This window comes from Ischnura elegans, chromosome 1 (genome assembly GCF_921293095.1).
Source record: "Ischnura elegans chromosome 1, ioIscEleg1.1, whole genome shotgun sequence".
Lineage (NCBI taxonomy): Eukaryota > Metazoa > Arthropoda > Insecta > Odonata > Coenagrionidae > Ischnura > Ischnura elegans.
In genome coordinates, this window is record NC_060246.1 from 146,346,196 (window position 1) to 146,362,756 (window position 16,561).

At 36.1% G+C, this 16,561-nt stretch overlaps 1 protein-coding gene across 1 annotated transcript in view; it reads left to right on the forward strand.

Annotated features, from left to right (window-relative positions):
- The window catches only part of LOC124171867 (mitochondrial uncoupling protein 4), a 55,010-nt gene that overhangs the window by 31,768 nt on the left and 6,681 nt on the right, over window positions 1–16,561 (forward strand). The window contains exons 6-7 of the mRNA XM_046551229.1: window positions 12,607–12,804; window positions 15,746–15,838. Coding sequence (XP_046407185.1) covers window positions 12,607–12,804; window positions 15,746–15,838 — 291 coding nt within the window. The remainder of the gene's footprint in view (window positions 1–12,606; window positions 12,805–15,745; window positions 15,839–16,561) is intronic.

Genomic DNA, 16,561 nt, shown 5'->3' on the forward strand with positions numbered 1-16,561 from the left:
AATTTGTTGTAACTTAAGAGTCAGTTCAAAATATACAGTAAAACCTCTATGTAGTGAACCTCTTTACATCATAAACCTCCATACATCATACCATCCCTACGGTTCCGTCAGATTTACATGTAAATTTATAGGCAAACCTCTTTGTAGAGAACCTCTTTATATCGTAAAACCTCCACTTATCATACCAAGGAGATACCCCCGAGACGGCCTAACTACCTCTTCAAATCAAGCCGAGACAACTAAACACTGTTAATGCAGCCGCAATTATGTACATGGAATGGATTTTCAGTGATAAATGTTTCACCCTTATTATTTGTTTCTTATATACCTTTAATATGCTGTAATTTTCACGTTAATCATTAGTTGTGGCCATTTTGTTCCATATGAGGGCATACCTAACAGGAAATAAGAACAAAGGTATCTAACTATCCTAATCATTTTAAATGACTATTGAATTAAGAGAGATCTCATAATTTTCTCTCAAATCGTAGTAAAAATCATGTGATAGCACACGCTTTCTGTAATTATTATGTATATAGGTAATAAATATATGTTCACTAATCCATGCATGTTTGTTTAAACACATGCATATAATGGTTTGATAGACAGTAGTGCCTTTCATTTCTGAATGATATGAAAAAATGGTGCCTATCACTAAAACCTCTCTATAGTGAACCTCTTTACATCATAATGCTCAAATTTTGGTCCCCACTGTTACGATATAAAGAGGTTTTACTGTAATCTGTAATCTGCAATGTAGCTTAAATTGTTACTTTGATTGACAACTTATTCTCATGCTTCACTGTCACAGTTCTTATGACCTAAACAATATACTGCTCAGCACACCGGTATAGCGACACCATGGATAAACTGAGAGCCGTGAGCTAATGCTAAAATGTAATGCAGTGTTGCGTTCTGCAGGATAACAACACCTTTCGATGCTTTGCATAGGCTTACCAACTTACGAACAAGTTCTCGGAAAGTATTTAGCTCGTATGTCAAAGAATTACTGTATATGTCTGAAATATACGCCTGAATTTCACGTGTATGGTCGCCGGTGAAAAATCGGCTCGTTTGAAAGTGGAAAGCGGCTACGGAAATGTTACAATGTTGGCGAGAGCAACTAACTAATGAACTCTTAAATGCACGTGTTAACCAGCAACACTGAAAAGAAAAAAATGTGGATGCCATGCAATCGGAAAGTAATATATGCGTTTAAAAATTTTTTTTTCACTTTTTGGCCCTGAATACGCCGCAGACCATTTCGACTTTGGGTGCCAAATTCAAATCCTCCCGACCATTCTGAGCCAGTTCATAAGTGCCAACTTTATACGATTGGTTTTCGATACCGGTTCCACAGACCAAGAACCAGGTACCGGAACCGACCTGTCACTAAAAAATATACATGTAAAACACTGTAATTTCATTCAGTTGACCATGGACTCATACTATGAAGGAGTCTTTTAATCCATCTAGGGTTTCGTACAGTAGCTGAAGAGAGGGATTGGCGTCCTGCTGAGTTGGATCCTAACCTTGGTTCAGGTGCGAACATCTGCCTTCCGCCAATGTGAGAGAGCTTCATAAAGGGAAGTGCAGAAAATTTTCAAGGGACTCATACCGTCAAAGAATTTCTCTCTCCGAGTCTTGGGTGCAAAAGGGTTAAACCTTGCAAATAAGGGAAATTTATAAGGCCCAATTTAATGACTACGATGGTGGACATCCAAAAGGATCAATGCATTTGGTAGTGAATGTGTCTTAGGTGGGGTTTGAACCTTTGATCCCTAATTCAGTAGGCAAAACTCAACCCCCTGCCTCTAAGGCCATTGGTGTTAAATTTTTGGGATTGAGTTAAATTACTGATGATGTACAACAGATGATATTTATATATTACTATGCATAGATATTCTACCCTCGTCGTTTTCTTGACATTCCATGCTCTCACATTCATTGTTACAATCTTCCTCCCAATCTTTTTATAGTCATCTTGTCTTCTTTCTTGAATACCATGAATAATTCTACAGTAAAGATTTGTATCATTGGTACTTGGAGGATCATGCTCCCCTCACAGCTTTGAATGACACCCCCCCTTAAAGGCTAGGTGTTATTGGTTGAGTATCCAAGTCTAACTTGAGAATCCGATTCTCATATGTTTCTGCTCTTAAATATTCAGGGAAAGGATACACAGTTGGTAGGGTTTCAGCCGTGAATTTCAACTGTTATTTACTTGGCATTATTTGGTGCACTACCATTCACTTAACTCCTACCCTTTGGTATACCTGGCATGGTTGGCCCTGCTGATAATAAATAAGTCTCCACTCCCACCAGTGTAGCTCCAGAGGTAATTGGAATGCTTTCTTATTGCATACATATAAATCTCGATCCCATTCCAGGTCAGGCTCAGCTTACCTAAAGTAACTTTCTAAATAAAATGTGATCATCTTGTAATTTTTTATAACACTTAACTTTACCCAAATATGAAAACCATACTCTGCTTTTTTTTCAGATACATAGACAAATTTAAAAAAATTATGTATCAAAAAATACAAAATACAAAAAAGAATCGAATTGGGGGAGTAATGAGTTCTCTTAATGTTCTTTCATGATAATCCTGGGGTCGAGGGTTCAAGTCCTGCGTGAGCATTCCTTGGTCAATGAATAATATGTTTGTTACCCCATGGTTGTACCAACTGCTTACACACTAGAAGGTATGCCATTGCCTTTACAGGATCACATGGTTACATCAGTCACCAGAATTGCCCAGAAAACAAATCAGTAAATAGTTAACAGATGCACTACAAATGTCAAAATTTGTATTATATCATTCTTCTGCTCAGTGAAATTATACATTTGAACTCAAATTTGTACTTGATTATTTTTTATCATCTGTATGAAAATTAATATTTTCATAATTATGTTAGGCAAAACATTCGGGAAAATAGTGTAAAAGGTCCAAAAAGACTTGCTTAAGTTTGGGAATTTCATTTGATATTTGAATGGCCTCCTTGACAAGTGAAAGACAACATTGTCAGGGTTAATTATTACAAATACATGATGAATATAACTTTTTCATCCCAGAGCAGGTATGTTGGAGATTGACTTACAGTCTAGATACGTAAAAATCGAGTAGGAAATTACTTATGCTGCATGACTTAAATCTCAGTATTGAATGACCCTTGCGGTGAGCACTGGCGATTTGGAATTTGTAAGGAAGAAAATTTGATCATGGTAAGAAAGTGCTAGTTCATCTAACTGGCCTCATTGCATGACATTTTTTGGGTGATTGACTGAAATATCTGTTGAGTAGCTTCTTTTTATTGGTATGAAATGTAGTGTTAGAGGGAAATTACTACGTATGTATGTGTATTTGAGTACAAGTTCTAATAACTTATTTGAGCCATTTATCTTTTGATTTTGTGTATATCTTGATGAAGATTATATGAAGAATTTGGTGATGTATGTTTCTCTTATGATAAATGATGTTGAAAAAGGCTATCAGAAGCAGTTACCATGAAGCATTTAAAGTGTTTAGAGAGAAGTCTGAAAGCCTTCAGAGCTAGCGCATAAATAAATAGAGGACCGAGTACTAGATCTAAATCCCTTTTTTAATACGATAATGCATTTGTAATTGATTTTATGACAGTTTTGGATCTAAAAACAATAGATAGACATTCATATATATCGATCTAGATAATATAGATAGCACAGTTTTCATTAGTTTGATTCAGTCACCCTTTTTAGTAGGAGGGAGAAAGTGCTTAATTGATTATTGTTAAAATTTATTTCTTTTCAATGAATTCTGGGATCTCTTTAATAACACTATTTAATTAAAAACCATGAATGGAAATAGGCACCTATCAAGGTATTAAGAGCATATCCTCTGGCAGTATATCTGTGAATTAACCTTAAGATTTTTATTAATTTGGGAAGTTTAATTTGATGACAACTAACATGAGTTTTTTTCTGAATTACATAAAATCATCGATCAGGATCATATTTATTGAACAACTACGAAAGTGATGTGGGGAAAGTGCCTGACATGTACTGACCAACTTGGGCAAAAGAGCTCTACCCTGACTGATATGTTACTTATTGTTATCTCGTATAGTCTTCCTTGGCATTCTTGCTTAGATGATCTCTCAATCTTTCGGGTTCTCGCCACATTGTTTGTCATATGGTGGCAACAGTTTCAACCTGAAGATGCCTGGTGGAATCCAGGCAAAACTGTTGTCACACTATGACAAACAATGCGGTGAGAACCTGAGAGATGGTAGTCATTGTTTTTAATCAAGCAATATACTTGGGTCATTCTACCCAAATTCAACCAGATGATTGCCCTTTGGATAACCAATGCAGACCAAATTATTCAAATTATCATTTCATTACAAAATTCAGGCACAGGTTGATGTGGTAGCTAGTGTGTTGGCTTCCTACCCTTTAGGTCTGGGTTTCCGGTAGTATAGGTGTGGAGATGCTTTCGTAAAATTTCTAATTTACAACATTACAATATCTTGAAAATCATTTCATGAATTACAAAAGGACCTGGATTGTCATTTTGTAATCAAATGAAGATTATTTGCCTGTTTTGGTCAAAAATCGGTTGCCTTAAGGGTCAATTTTTCCAAATTTCTGGTCGCATTTCAGTTGAGTGACTTTCTCATGTTATGATGCTTTAAGTTAATGAAAAGAATGCCATGAAGATACACCTGTTAGTGAAAGAGTTGAGAACAGTAAGTCGGCAAAATGAAAAGTTGATGTTATTCTTGTCGAAATCACTATCATGGAACCTAATAATTCTACATTTTTGTAAACACCATGTTATAACAATTGGACTTCTGAACTTTGATCTCTAATTTAATGAATTATTTAGAATAGAATAATATTTCTTATTTTATTTCGTACAACTTTTGTCTGACAATTATTTTGTATGACCTAACTTTATTTCAAGGGGTTAAAAAACATGGAATTTTGAATTTAAAAATCATGGCTGGAGTAGTATTTATAGCACAGACTCCATGCAAACTTGCATGTAATTACCATATCAACAGCTGCAACTTATTTAGAATCATATTTTTTAGAGATGGGTTGAATACCAGATTTCTCAAACACGAATTTTAAATCTTTGGTCGAGTACTAGAATTGCACAAAGCATATTAAACCTACGTTTTTTCTTCTATTTCACTTGATGAATGTATAAATAAAATGATAAACATATATCAAATAGATTTTTAAAATAAAATTTTTTATTTTGAAAGAATTCCCCGCATGGATTGTTGCTTTACATCAGCTATTTTTGGTTGCATTTTTCCTAAGGTATATGTTTTTGTTGGGTTACTTTGTTTAGACAAACTTGTCATCTCCAAAGCCAAATGATTTTTTATCATCTCAGGTTTATTGGAATCTTGAAAATCACTTATTTTGAATCGCACATCAAGAATTGTGGCAAAAGAATTGTTCTTTTTCCAGAAATCCATACCAACTTTTACCAGAAAACAGCAAATCATTGATGAAACCTTGTAGATGACTAAGCGAAAACTTCTTACTTTCTAGGAAATTGATAATGCTATTCACGAGGGGGATAACTTAAAAAACTGTGACTGAACTTCCTCTAGCAAGAAATGTTGCTCCTTCAAAAACATCAGAACATCAATCAATTGCTTGATAGCTTCGCACTGCAGTGGAGTTATGTCTACATTAAACTGAGATTGGAGGCAACTAATATTATGGCTTGCTTCTGTTCCGGAAGACACTTCATCATTTGAAAAAGGGAGTTCCATCTTGTGGGTTCATCCTGGATGAGCATAGAATGAGAAGTGGTGAAAATAATTTAGAATGTTGGTGTATTGATGCATTCAGCCGGGGGTCCGTGCATATGCCGGTTTTTACTATTATTTTAATGAAAATTTCAATCCTTTATCGACTTTGACGCATCATTGTGGAGCCGTCATTCAGCATAAAGAAACAAAACTGATGTCAGTGGAAGCCCGCATCCTCGCAGTCTTTGAATTCGTGCTGATCTTTCCAATGAGTGGAACGGTTTGGGAGCTGTAGCTCAATCTGTAACAGAAGGTACCCCAAAAGTCGATATTTTTTCCTTCCATTTTAAATTTTTTTGAGGGGTTTTGTGGGGGAAACTGGGGATTTTCAGATTTTTTCCCCCGATCATTTTTGGTTCCCCACGTCGAATGATATCTTTTCACCACTCTAATCCGCAAATTTGATGTAACTTATCAACTAGCCTAAAACGGTGCTGCAAGCGCTAAATGACTAGAGTCCTCTACGTTTTTCCGAGTCAACTACCAACAACGTACGTGCGACAGTGTATGGTGCAAAATTCAAAGTATTCGAGATCATACTTTGAGCATAATTATTCGAGATCTCGATTATCGAATACTTTGTGGTATTCAAGTATTCACGGATACTTTTCGCGCATCTCAAATTTTTTTCATTCCTCACTCAGTACTTGCATGCTGCGAGTATTCCATTTAAAGCTGTATGTAGCTTTCAGGGCAGTATCTGCAACTTTTGTATGAATTTACAGTGAAACCTCTGTTCAAGGACAGCTCTTGACTTAAGGGCAGTATTCATTTCCCTGACAGAAGGGTATGGATTTGTATAAGGATAAGACTTCCTGTTCGTGGACACTCCCACGTGCGGACACCTTTTAGGCATAATTTTACTATTTTTTGGAAACCATCCCTATGGGTTTTCTGGCCAATTTCTCAAGAATGGAAAGTTTTTTTCCTCTAAAAATAGCATTCATGAATAGCTGGGGGAAAGAGGACTCAGAAAATGATCAAACTAGTGTAGATTCAACAACGCCCGATGAAAACATCTTTGCATGCATCACAATGTGAGATGCACGGTATGTAGATATTCATGTATGCCATTGCTTTTTTGATGAGTTGCTCATCAAGGGGGTGGTAACTAGCCAAAATTTCTGTCTACATCCCCAAAATCAGAGGAGATAAAATATTTCATATACATCCCACAAAAAGACTAAGATCATCTTTATCTCGTAGAGAAAATAGCATGGGGTCATTCTAAATTTCCATGTATGGGCTCAAATTCAGATGATGTCAAGGATTTAGCCTAATATAGGATTATGAATTTGGATGTGCACTTAGCCTATGGTGGACTGGTAACAGCTCACCTCCATGGAAATGGTTCATTTCCTATGTTTCATACTTATTGTCTCTTGTAATGAATGACTCATTGAACCGTTCATTTGAATATCCATTAGCTGTTCAAATGTGGTCATTTTCATTTTTAAATCCAAATTAACCCCCTGGTCTATGTTTAACGTTATACAGTGAAACCTCGATATAACGACACCCCACGGTGCTCTTATAAACACTCGCTATAGCGAATTGTCGCTTTACCGGAGGTGGAGCAAATAATAGCCAATATACCTGTTGCGAACAGATATACAGGAACAGGAGTGGTGCGGCGACAGATAAACATCTATCCGATAAACGTAAGCATAAATCCAGACGAAAGGCGATGTTTTTTTGCATCACTAAATTTCCTTACTCAAATAACGACTAGCTATTCAAACAATTTATAAGTGCCGCACTGAATAAAAATCATGCAAAGCATTGTTTCGTCATCATTATATTTATCGAACGACAGTTTACCACATAAATTTGAGACTGAGCACTCCATTAACTTCATTTCTAACAGATCGCTAGCAATTACAGAGGTTAAGGAGTCTTCATGAAAGTCTTCCGGCGGTGAAACCCTCGCTATGGCGAGAACCAACACCGAAAGGGTCTCGTAAAAACGAATTTTTTAACACGCTTATTATAGGGTCAATTGACGGTGCATCGGCTATCTCTCGTAATAGCGGGGGTGTCGCTTTAGCCCGTACTCGCTTTAACGAGGTTCCACTGTACTATGCTTATCTACTATTTGTTTTTTTATTTGTAATTTTGTTTTGTCCATGAAAAAGTGATGTGAAGTTATACAGACACACACTTGGCAAATGTCAACAACTACAATAGGTAGAACTTCTCCAATCTACTTAATAATTTAGTCGTAGGAAATGTTTTTGTGTTTTTTTAAATTTTAAATTGATTTGTTAATACTGGAAAAATGAGAAATGCTCAGAGAGAAACTAAATATAATGCGTCATTTGCAAAATATATACATGTAGTGCAAAAATTTTATGTCTTAGTTACTGATGTACCCATGCAAAATATCAAGTATGTACTGGTGCTGAAGCTTATAATTTTGGGAGTTAGATTAGCACTCAAATTCAACTTGGGCTGGAAAATAGTCTTGTCGGAAGCAATCTGGGCTTAACATTACATCATAATGAAGAGTCTGCTTAACAGCTCATGCAATGGCCTCTTCAACTGTTTCTAATTTTGCAGTAAATATTTTTCCTTTTATTCTAACTGATAAATCTTAGGACAAATGTTATGAACGGTAGCTTTGTACCCTCATGGTGACCAATTTTTTCAAGGAAAATGGTTTTACTGTAATTGGCAGGCTTTATATTATTGGCATTAAGTATCTAAATGGTACATCTGTTGAAAATTTAGATAGGTATTGTAATGGTTCAAACACCATTATGCTCTGCCACCTTAATCGGCGCATTCATTTCTCTACCCGCTGATAACCTTTCCCACCCCCTAGACCATGGCCCATGGAGGAAAGTGTGTGTGCATAATGGGAATGAATGATGAATAGATAAGGTTGGGTGAGTGTGTTTGGAGGACGGAAACTTGGGTTTTTTCCCATTGCATAACGTGTTCCCCAATCACCTTTTGTGTTACCTCACCCCAAGACGGGAATATAAAAGGTTGTGTGCGTTTCTAAAAAAGGTAGATTGATTTGAGTGTTGGGCGAAGCCTATGCCCGAATTTGGTGCGACGATAATCGAGACAAGGCAGTGAAGAAGAGGGGCCGATCAACCCAGCATCGGGTTGATTTCTTGAAATCATAGTTTGAAATAAGAGACAAGGCAGCAAGGACCAGCTTGAAAAGATGCATCTCTTACGTTCCTGATGCAGCTTCATCCAACATGGGAGAAAGAGGAGTCTGCAGTCAAAAGGAACGAGTTTACTGGATCTCACCTGGTCTAACCACGGACAATGGTCAAGTGAGATCTTAATCATTCCTCCTCCCCCCAGCAAGTCCCCTCTTTTCACCAGCCCAATTTCAAGACAGACAATCACGAAATACGTCAGTTATCCAGTGGAAGTGAAAGTTAATTACTAAATTCAAAATAACACTCATTGGGATGGACTATTATTTACCACCCCAACAAGGAATAACTAAAGCAAATTGTATCATTCATTGCGTGTTAACAATTGAAATATTTTTGTTGTTATTGTTTTTCATTTCAATTCTTTCATCTCGCAAATCAATTTATATTGTTGTGTTTTCCCATTGATGTCTCATAAATTGTTTTCATCCACTCATACGTCATTAGTTCCTAAGAGGGTTATTTTTTTGTTGTATGCAATGTTATTGTTTAAATTATTCTTTGGTTAGATGAAAGTTTTGTGTAAGTGTTTTTTCAATTTCTTCACGGGTGACCTCAAATATATCTTGCCGTTCTTTTGTCCCAGTCATTTTTCTTTTTGAATGCGTTGTGTAGGATGGCATAAGCATCAGAACGTTACCCTTAAGGTCGGATCGGGGACCCCCCACCCGCATTTATCTCTTAAGAAGGGGAATATTTTCATTTATCGTCAATTGTACGATGCGAGTGACATTGGTTTGTCCCGTAGGTCTCATGTGGGAGGGATCGACGCGGATTTTGATATTTTTTTTTGTTTTGTGAGACATCTCCCCCCGGTTCTATCTAAATATCCGGGTGAGCCAGGGGTTTCATGCCACAGTATATGTTTTAGGTGTTCACGCTGTTATTGCCATTTCTTAGATACAGGCATCCCCCGAGTTACGTATGTCTCGACTTACGTAAATCCGTACTTACGTAAGCGATAACCGTATTTAAATGATTACGTTAATTTTCGAATGCGAGCGCGAAGAAGTAGATATTCGCTCGTACAACCTATGGTAGAAAAAATATTGAATAGTTATAGAGTTTTTTACGTGCTACAAATAACAAAATGACCCATTTTTGTCATTCCTCGAAGGAATTTTCATTAATTACTGTAGAAAAATCGCTTATAAATCCCAAGTCAGCAATCAACGTGAAAATTTGCAGTTCTAGCGATGGATGTGGTTGCGCTCATTCCTGTACGATACAACTTGCACAGAGTATACTTGTGCCATTGGACATTTCCATCTGTGAAATTAAAAGAAAATGAAGTTCAAGCAGAAATCTTTATTGCGGAAAAGAATTGTTTAGTACCCTCGTAACGGCATTGAAATTTTACGTGCATTATTTTGACCCATGAAAGGTCGTTATTTTATTGAGATATGAGAGAATGTAAGTATGTTTCCGTGCGTGAAAAATTGAGGTAATGTGCGTGTGAATGTATCTAAGAATATAGTAATTTACTGGTATTTTTTTGTGTGTTATTTGCTCGTAATCCTAGACACTTATTTGCTCGTAATCCTAGACACTCCTACGTGTATTAACTGTGACAGTGAAACCACCAGATTCATCGATCAACGTAATATATAAAAGGCAGAAGATATAATGATTATAGTTAGGTAGACGATGCATTCTTTGGGCCCTTAGATCCCAGTATAACATAATGAATCGATTTAAGTATTCAGTTTAGTAATGTAGCGTTGAGATACCATATTTTCCCGAATCAACGCGATCTGTCAATTCGGGGAATAATATTACGCATTTTGATTGGCAATGCTCGAGATGCAACTCTCAGACTATATTAATGTTTATCGATTTTGTATCTAATAACGTAATAATACGCGGTAGAGTTCATGAATATCGCAGTGAATCGAATGAAACTTCACCGAGAATTTACCGTGCATTTCTCCGCTGAGAATTTCACCATGCCGATCGCAATTTCTGAAGCACTAACGCAAAGGTTCGACTTACGTAAATTTCGACTTACGCAGAGTCTGCCGGAACGCATCTCTTACGTAACTCGGGGGATGCCTGTATTCCGCAACACCAACGGTACATATTAGCCTTCCATAAGTTGTTCATTGTGGCTTAGGAATCCATTTTAATATAATAAACAATTCTGGGTGATTAGCATATGTACATTTGTTTGAAATTTCAAAATTAAGTAGTATTAGTTTTCATCTTTCTATGTATACTTGTTAGGAGATGCTTTTATCAGCTGGTGCATATAACATTAAAAGTTCCGTGATACTATGGCAAAGGAGCTCAAACTATCGAATTGAACTTCCAGGATATATGGTTATAGTAGTTCATTTTGTAAAATTATTTAACTCTAGGAAATGGTCACCATGTACATACATTTGAAACTTATATTTGTGTTCACATAATTAAGTTTTATTAGATAATATTATTATTGGGTACTTGTAGATTTTTTTAATATGCATTGCCTGCAAGTGAATTTTAGTGTATGTTTATTACCCCCCTACCTACACACTCCTGTCAAATTCTTTTTAATTGTCCTATGATAAGCATTTTTTCTCCTTGATACTTATCAAGTAATACATTTACAATAATAATATACTTGTCATTCTAGTTTAGTCTTATTACAGATTTCATATAGCCTCCTTAACATGTGCTCCAGTCTATGACCCAATTTGCTTTATATTAAGTACATAATTCCTATTTTTCTTTACCTATTTACGGTAGCAGCTTAATTTAACTCTCTCTAAAAAATCTTTTTTAAATACAGGGCTTCAACGGATGCATGCTAGGCAGGATTCATGATTAGGTAATTTTTTAGATTTTTAGATAAGCAATGACTATAAATACTAACTGCCAACTACTCATAAGCTTGGTTAACTAGTAAATATTCTGAATGTATGAACTTTTGCAGCAAGTATGAGCATAAGTTCACCTGCTTGTAGTTAAAACTTCCAGGTAATGCACTGTGCATGTAAGCGGTCTCATGTTTTCTCATATTTTCCACCAAAAGCTTGGAATTTCTAATGGTTCCCTAACGTTCTCCAACCTTACTTTAAATTGGGTTGACAGTTGTTGCTTAATTTTAAGCTTCTCAATTAAAGGCAAGCACTTGGTTGTTTTATTTTCAATGGGAGTATTTTTGTCTTGCTTTTCATTTTAATGCTACCAAATTTGTGTTGTGAGGAACTCACAATGCTTAATACAATCTTTTTGCCAGTGCAGAAATTTAATTAAGATTACTAGCTACTACACTGTGGGTATATTAAATTGTTCTGAGATATGTTTATAAGTTGAATTTCAGCCTATCCTGTACATAAACAACTAGCACAAAAATTTTGATTGTGTCATTTTAACTCCTTTCTACCACATTGCATCCAATAATTAATTTGTCAAGTTATTTAAATAGTCTTATGAGAAGCAAGCATACTGCCTGCCCCAGCTCTAAACCATAGCTTATCTGTTATTCATTTTTAATGCATTTCCTAAGACAAATACTAGTTCTTTGTTTTTTATCTTTGTTATGGAGTAGGTAATTGTATTTAAGCACTTACTCACTCACTGATTTGTAATTATATGAATTTTATTTTGTGATTGATTTTTAATATTTCTGATAGGGTCCAAGGTGTTGCTGATGCATTCCAGAAAATTTATACCAGTGGAGGAATCAGGGGTTTATGGAAGGGCTCAATACCAAATGTACAAAGGGCTGCTCTTGTTAATTTGGGCGATTTAAGCACCTATGATGCTGCCAAAAGCAGAATCCTTACTCATACTTCATTGCCTGATAATTACATTACGCATATGTTGGCAAGGTGAGATTTTCTTCTTATTTACATACAATCTTAATTTTGTGCGTATTTGTATTATTCATACGCTACATTTGCCTCAATTAATGTGATGCATACATTAGTGAAGCATTAGTTTCGTTATTGATGTCATTTCATTGGCAATTTATGTAACTTTCAATAATTTTTACTTTATCAATTGTTATTTGTAAGCCAATCATAATTTAATTTGTTAAAAATCGATTGGGGAATACTCTGAAGACCATTGTAGTATTTAATTTCCTCGTAAACTTCACAAATATGGTTAACACACTGAAACACTTTTTATCAGTTCTTTTGGTAAATGCATTGGGAGCCGCAACGCTCACCTGCACGCCACAACTTTCATTACAATACTCCCCTATTCTCTCTTCCGAGCCGTCAACAATAATTACCGTCCATTATCACTTGTTTCATTGTTTATCTCCCAACAATTTTCACCTAATTGTTAAATTAACATTTAACTCAAAATTATGTTACACCATGTTCTCTAAGTGTGACAGCAGATACTATGGCCCTTTTGAGACTTTATTGAATTATATTGTATATTTTGTTATTTTAGAAGTGTTAAAAGTAGATTACTTGTTCTGATAATGTGATATGGAATGAAAGTATTCTCATTGGAATATGTACATGAAACTCTATATCTCAACCTTTACCTTCAAAAGCATCTTTCACCATACCTTATGCCTCTACACAGTCGTCACATAAACTAATATTCATCCAAGTAACAAGCCCTTGCCTCCATTCGTAAGTTTACAACCCATAGTACCACTTTTGCCACAAGTGATATTAGGCAAATAATCTTATAACCTCAGTACCCTATAAGCATGTGTAAGAGCCGCACACGAGTAAGAGACGCACCCCTATTTTGAGCATCGGAGCTAAAGAAAAAAAAGTTTGTGTCATTTTTTTAGTCCTATCGTGCGGTGTTGCAGACGTATGCCTGGACTTTCGACAGTTATCAAAATTTCCTCTTTCAATATTAAAAATATACAAGGCATTTTTTCGGCTAAATTTACATATATGTATGGTACTCTGAGATAAGTTGGTTTCACTTGTAGTTTTAACCTTACGGTGCTTACTAGGGATGGTCGGATCGGATACCAAGGATCCAATATCCACAGATAATGCCCTTCACCTGATACTCTGGATTCAAATTCGTCGAAGAAATTGAATCCTAATCCGAAATTTTAAGTCAGTGCTTTCGTGAATGCAACATCCTATCAGAGGGAGTGGAAAGAGTTCCAATCCTCTCTTTGCGTACGCCAATGCTCTACAATGCTTGTTCTCTTCACGAACAATTTTGTTTAAAAGCTCTCGTAGGAGTATTGCAATAGAATTGCAGCCGTGGAAATTTTTGAGGCAAAACACAACAGGCACATAGCATTAACCTTCCCAAGAGATTGAACAACAATCGGGGAAATCTCAGCACTGCAGGATAATAACCACATCGTAGATTTCACGGAGCCACACTCAGCCCTCAGTCAGCCAATGCCTCTGCTGTTTTTATTTCCTTTCCTAGACCCCACAGACCATAAATTATTTGCCTCTAAGGAAAATATGAAGTTACAGGGGAGCAATGGAAACGTGTTTCATCCCAATCCCATCTCACCAACTGACCAGTTTCTGGAGGCCAAATGCTAGGTGAGTCACCTACTGAGCTCGAAGATATCTCAATAGCTTCCAGCAATTGTACAATTGTATGACACGCACGAGGTTCAAAAAAGAATGAGACCTAACGCGATGCATATCTGACAGCGTTTAAATTTTTCAACCTCTAATTGATTGACCCAAAGATTTATAGTTACTACAAGGCTACTAATATTCAGCATAGTCCAAACAAGACAATTTCGGAAGAAACAAGCGTCGCATGAGCACATTCAAACAAGACGAGATGGACTTGAAACTTCAGGCAATGTAAACTGCATATATCACATTGCTGCGCCTTAGCTCCTTCAATTTGAAGGCAATGGCTTCACATGCAAGATCGGTCATGTTTTTCCCTTTTTCCTTCTCTCGTAGCCTCCTTGCTTGAAAGACGTGAAGGAGTGCACTCCTTCCCCTCGCTCCCTCTCCTTCAGCACTCTTCACTTTTAAGCATTTCCCATTTCTTCTATCCACCATTTAGTCCAACAATGTGCACACATGTTTGAATTTTTTAAACAGCAGGTTTTGACACCAATATAATTTTCATTAGCAATAATCCTCATAATACTGTTAGGACAATGTCTCTGACAAGGTGAATAAGGAATAATAATCGGATGTCATTAATCAGGTAGTGATGGTATGTTAATTATCTCTACAAACATTCTCATGTCGAGCCAAAATTAGAACCATATTATAGTTGATAGTCTTTTAATCAAAAGCTGTATGTACAAGATAGTGATAAGTACGGGGCAAATATGATCGATTATTGACAGAGAAGCATGCATTGTATCACCAAGGTTCATTATTTGCTTTTAATTTCCTTAAATAATTTTATTACTTGGAAAATAGCAGCATGATAAAATACTTTCTATGATTATATGCAAACAAGATATGTATAGGTTTTTCAAAAGCAGTCCTAATGCCAAATGTGAAAAATATTAATGTATTTGCACAGTAACAACATGATTGTATACTACTGTATTGACAAAAAAATGGTTTGTGCTAGCTCATCTCATTTAATGTATTATTTTGTAGATTCTTTCATTGAAGTGATCAGCAGACGAAACATGGCCGCCATGATTTTGTAGGGTGTAGGGCTGGCTCAGGTATCCTACATCATGTAGGGGTTGTTATGGTGCATGTAGGGCAAAATCGGTTTATGTGGTCGCTGATTGGGTATCAAGGGTCGGTTGGCCCTACAGGGTTGACTCAGAATATAGCCCTAATTGTTATCTTACATTTTTATTGATTTTACAATTGTTTGTCCTTTGAATTTTAGTGTGTGTGCAGGTTTTTCTGCTGCTGTTTTGGGGACTCCTGCAGATGTCATAAAAACTAGGGTAATGAATCAGCCTACAGATGAAACTGGAAGGTAAGTCCTTTTCATTCTTTAATAAATTTTATTCATACTGAAAAGCTACGAATGTCATTATTACTCTCTACGCTTATCTTATGCTTAAGTTTGAACAAACTGCTGCTATTAAGGATTGAACTCTCCAGTCATTGCTAGCATTTTAGTGCTCTATTAATTGCTGCTGTTTTTTTTCAATTCCTTACATGTATTAAGACTGCTAAATGCTGGGCCATTAGCTTTGTCCCCCTAAACCTGTGCCCCCTCTTTTTCAAGGTCAAATATTGGCAAGAAAACCATTGGAAATAAAGAAAATCATTTGGGTTCGAAGGAGTGTTATCTTCATGAGTGAAATTTCATGTTTTTGACATATTGGTCACATTCACTTGTTGTGGCCATGGTTGAGCCAATTTTGAAATCTTCAGCACCTTTAAAAGTGTAGAAAAAATGTATTCAAGATCAAGATAATCAGTTGCATAAACTATTTGCAGACTCTTGGACAAAAATGGCTAAATAGCAGGTTTATTTCTTCCAAATTTAAGTACATCTTTGCTGATTATGCAATGCGGGAAATGTAGATAATTAAAATTTTATTGAAGGGGTCAAGTTAAAACAGTGCTAACCATCAGTTTGGCTGAACTGAGCTGCCCACGCTATATGTTGAGGAAAAATATGAACTATAATCTCAGACTTATTATATGTATGTAATTTGACATTTAAATACATATATTGATTTAATACTTA